General features: G+C 70.2%; 1 protein-coding gene across 1 annotated transcript in view; it reads left to right on the top strand.

Annotated features, from left to right (window-relative positions):
• Nucleotides 1-1595, top strand: part of PLEC (plectin) — a 34550-nt gene that overhangs the window by 22724 nt on the left and 10231 nt on the right. Inside the window, exons 30-31 of the mRNA XM_029923349.1 lie at nucleotides 12-1046; nucleotides 1151-1582. Coding sequence (XP_029779209.1) covers nucleotides 12-1046; nucleotides 1151-1582 — 1467 coding nt within the window. The remainder of the gene's footprint in view (nucleotides 1-11; nucleotides 1047-1150; nucleotides 1583-1595) is intronic.

The raw sequence follows: 1595 nt of genomic DNA, 5'->3' as shown, positions 1-1595 counted from the left end.
CCCGCGCCCAGGCGCAGGCCGCCGCCGAGAAGCTGCGCAAGGAGGCGGAGCAGGAGGCGGCGCGCCGGGCGCAGGCCGAGCAGGCCGCGCTGAGGCAGAAGCAGGTGGCCGACGCCGAGATGGAGAAGCACAAGAAGTTCGCCGAGCAGACGCTGCGGCAGAAGGCGCAGGTGGAGCAGGAGCTGACCACGCTGCGGCTGAAGCTGGAGGAAACGGACCACCAGAAAAGCATCCTGGACGAGGAGCTGCAGCGGTTGAAGGCGGAGGTGGCGGAGGCCGCCCGCCAGCGCAGCCAGGTGGAGGAGGAGCTCTTCTCCGTGCGCGTCCAGATGGAGGAGCTGGGCAAGCTTAAGGCGCGCATCGAGGCGGAGAACCGCACGCTCATCCTGCGGGACAAGGACAACACACAGCGCTTCCTGCAGGAGGAGGCCGAGAAGATGAAGCAGGTGGCGGAGGAGGCGGCGCGGCTGAGCGTGGCCGCCCAGGAGGCGGCGCGGCTGCGGCAGCTGGCCGAGGAGGACCTGGCGCAGCAGCGGGCTCTGGCCGAGAAGATGCTCAAGGAGAAGATGCAGGCGGTGCAGGAGGCCACCCGCCTCAAGGCCGAGGCCGAGCTGCTGCAGCAGCAGAAGGAGCTGGCTCAGGAGCAGGCCCGGCAGCTGCAGGAGGACAAGGAGCAGATGGCGCAGCAGCTGGCCCAGGAGACGCAGGGCTTCCAGCGGACCCTGGAGGCTGAGCGGCAGCGGCAGCTGGAGATGAGCGCCGAGGCCGAGCGCCTCAAGCTGCGCGTGGCGGAGATGAGCCGGGCCCAGGCCCGAGCCGAGGAGGACGCCCAGCGCTTCCGCAGGCAGGCTGAGGAGATCGGCGAGAAGCTGCACCGCACCGAGCTCGCCACGCAGGAGAAGGTGACGCTGGTGCAGACACTGGAGATCCAGCGGCAGCAGAGCGACCATGACGCCGAGCGCCTACGGGCCGCCATCGCGGAGCTGGAGCGCGAGAAGGACAAGCTCAAGGAGGAGGCCAAGCTGCTGCAGCTCAAGTCTGAGGAGGTACCAGCCCTCCCCGCACGCGCACGTGGGCGGGCCCCGGGTGGGGGCCTGCTCCCGGGCCGCCCCCATGTCCCTGAGTGGCTCTCCCCTCCCCCCCTTTACAGATGCAGGCCGTGCAGCAGGAGCAGCTGGTGCAGGAGACCAGGGCCCTCCAGCAGAGCTTCCTGTCCGAGAAGGACAGCCTCCTGCAGCGGGAGCACTTCATTGAGCAGGAGAAGGCCAAGCTGGAGCAGCTCTTCCAAGACGAGGTGGCCAAGGCGCAGAAGCTGCGGGAGGAGCAGCAGCGGCAGCAGCGGCAGATGGAGGAGGAGAGGCAGCGGCTGGTGGCCAGCATGGAGGAGGCCCGGCAGCGCCAGCACGAGGCCGAGGAGGGCGTGCGGCGCAAGCAGGAGGAGCTGCAGCTGCTGGAGCGGCAGCGGCAGCAGCAGGAGAAGCTGCTGGCAGAGGAGAACCAGCGGCTGCGCGAGCGGCTGCAGCGCCTGGAGGAGGAGCACCGCGCTGCGCTGGCGCACTCCGAGGAGGTCGCCGCCTCGCAGGCCGTGGCCGCCG

Source organism: Suricata suricatta, chromosome 15 (assembly GCF_006229205.1).
Source record: "Suricata suricatta isolate VVHF042 chromosome 15, meerkat_22Aug2017_6uvM2_HiC, whole genome shotgun sequence".
In the NCBI taxonomy this organism is placed as follows: domain Eukaryota; kingdom Metazoa; phylum Chordata; class Mammalia; order Carnivora; family Herpestidae; genus Suricata; species Suricata suricatta.
Note: the sequence above shows the minus strand (reverse complement) of the source record. Positions and strands in the feature narration are given on the sequence as shown.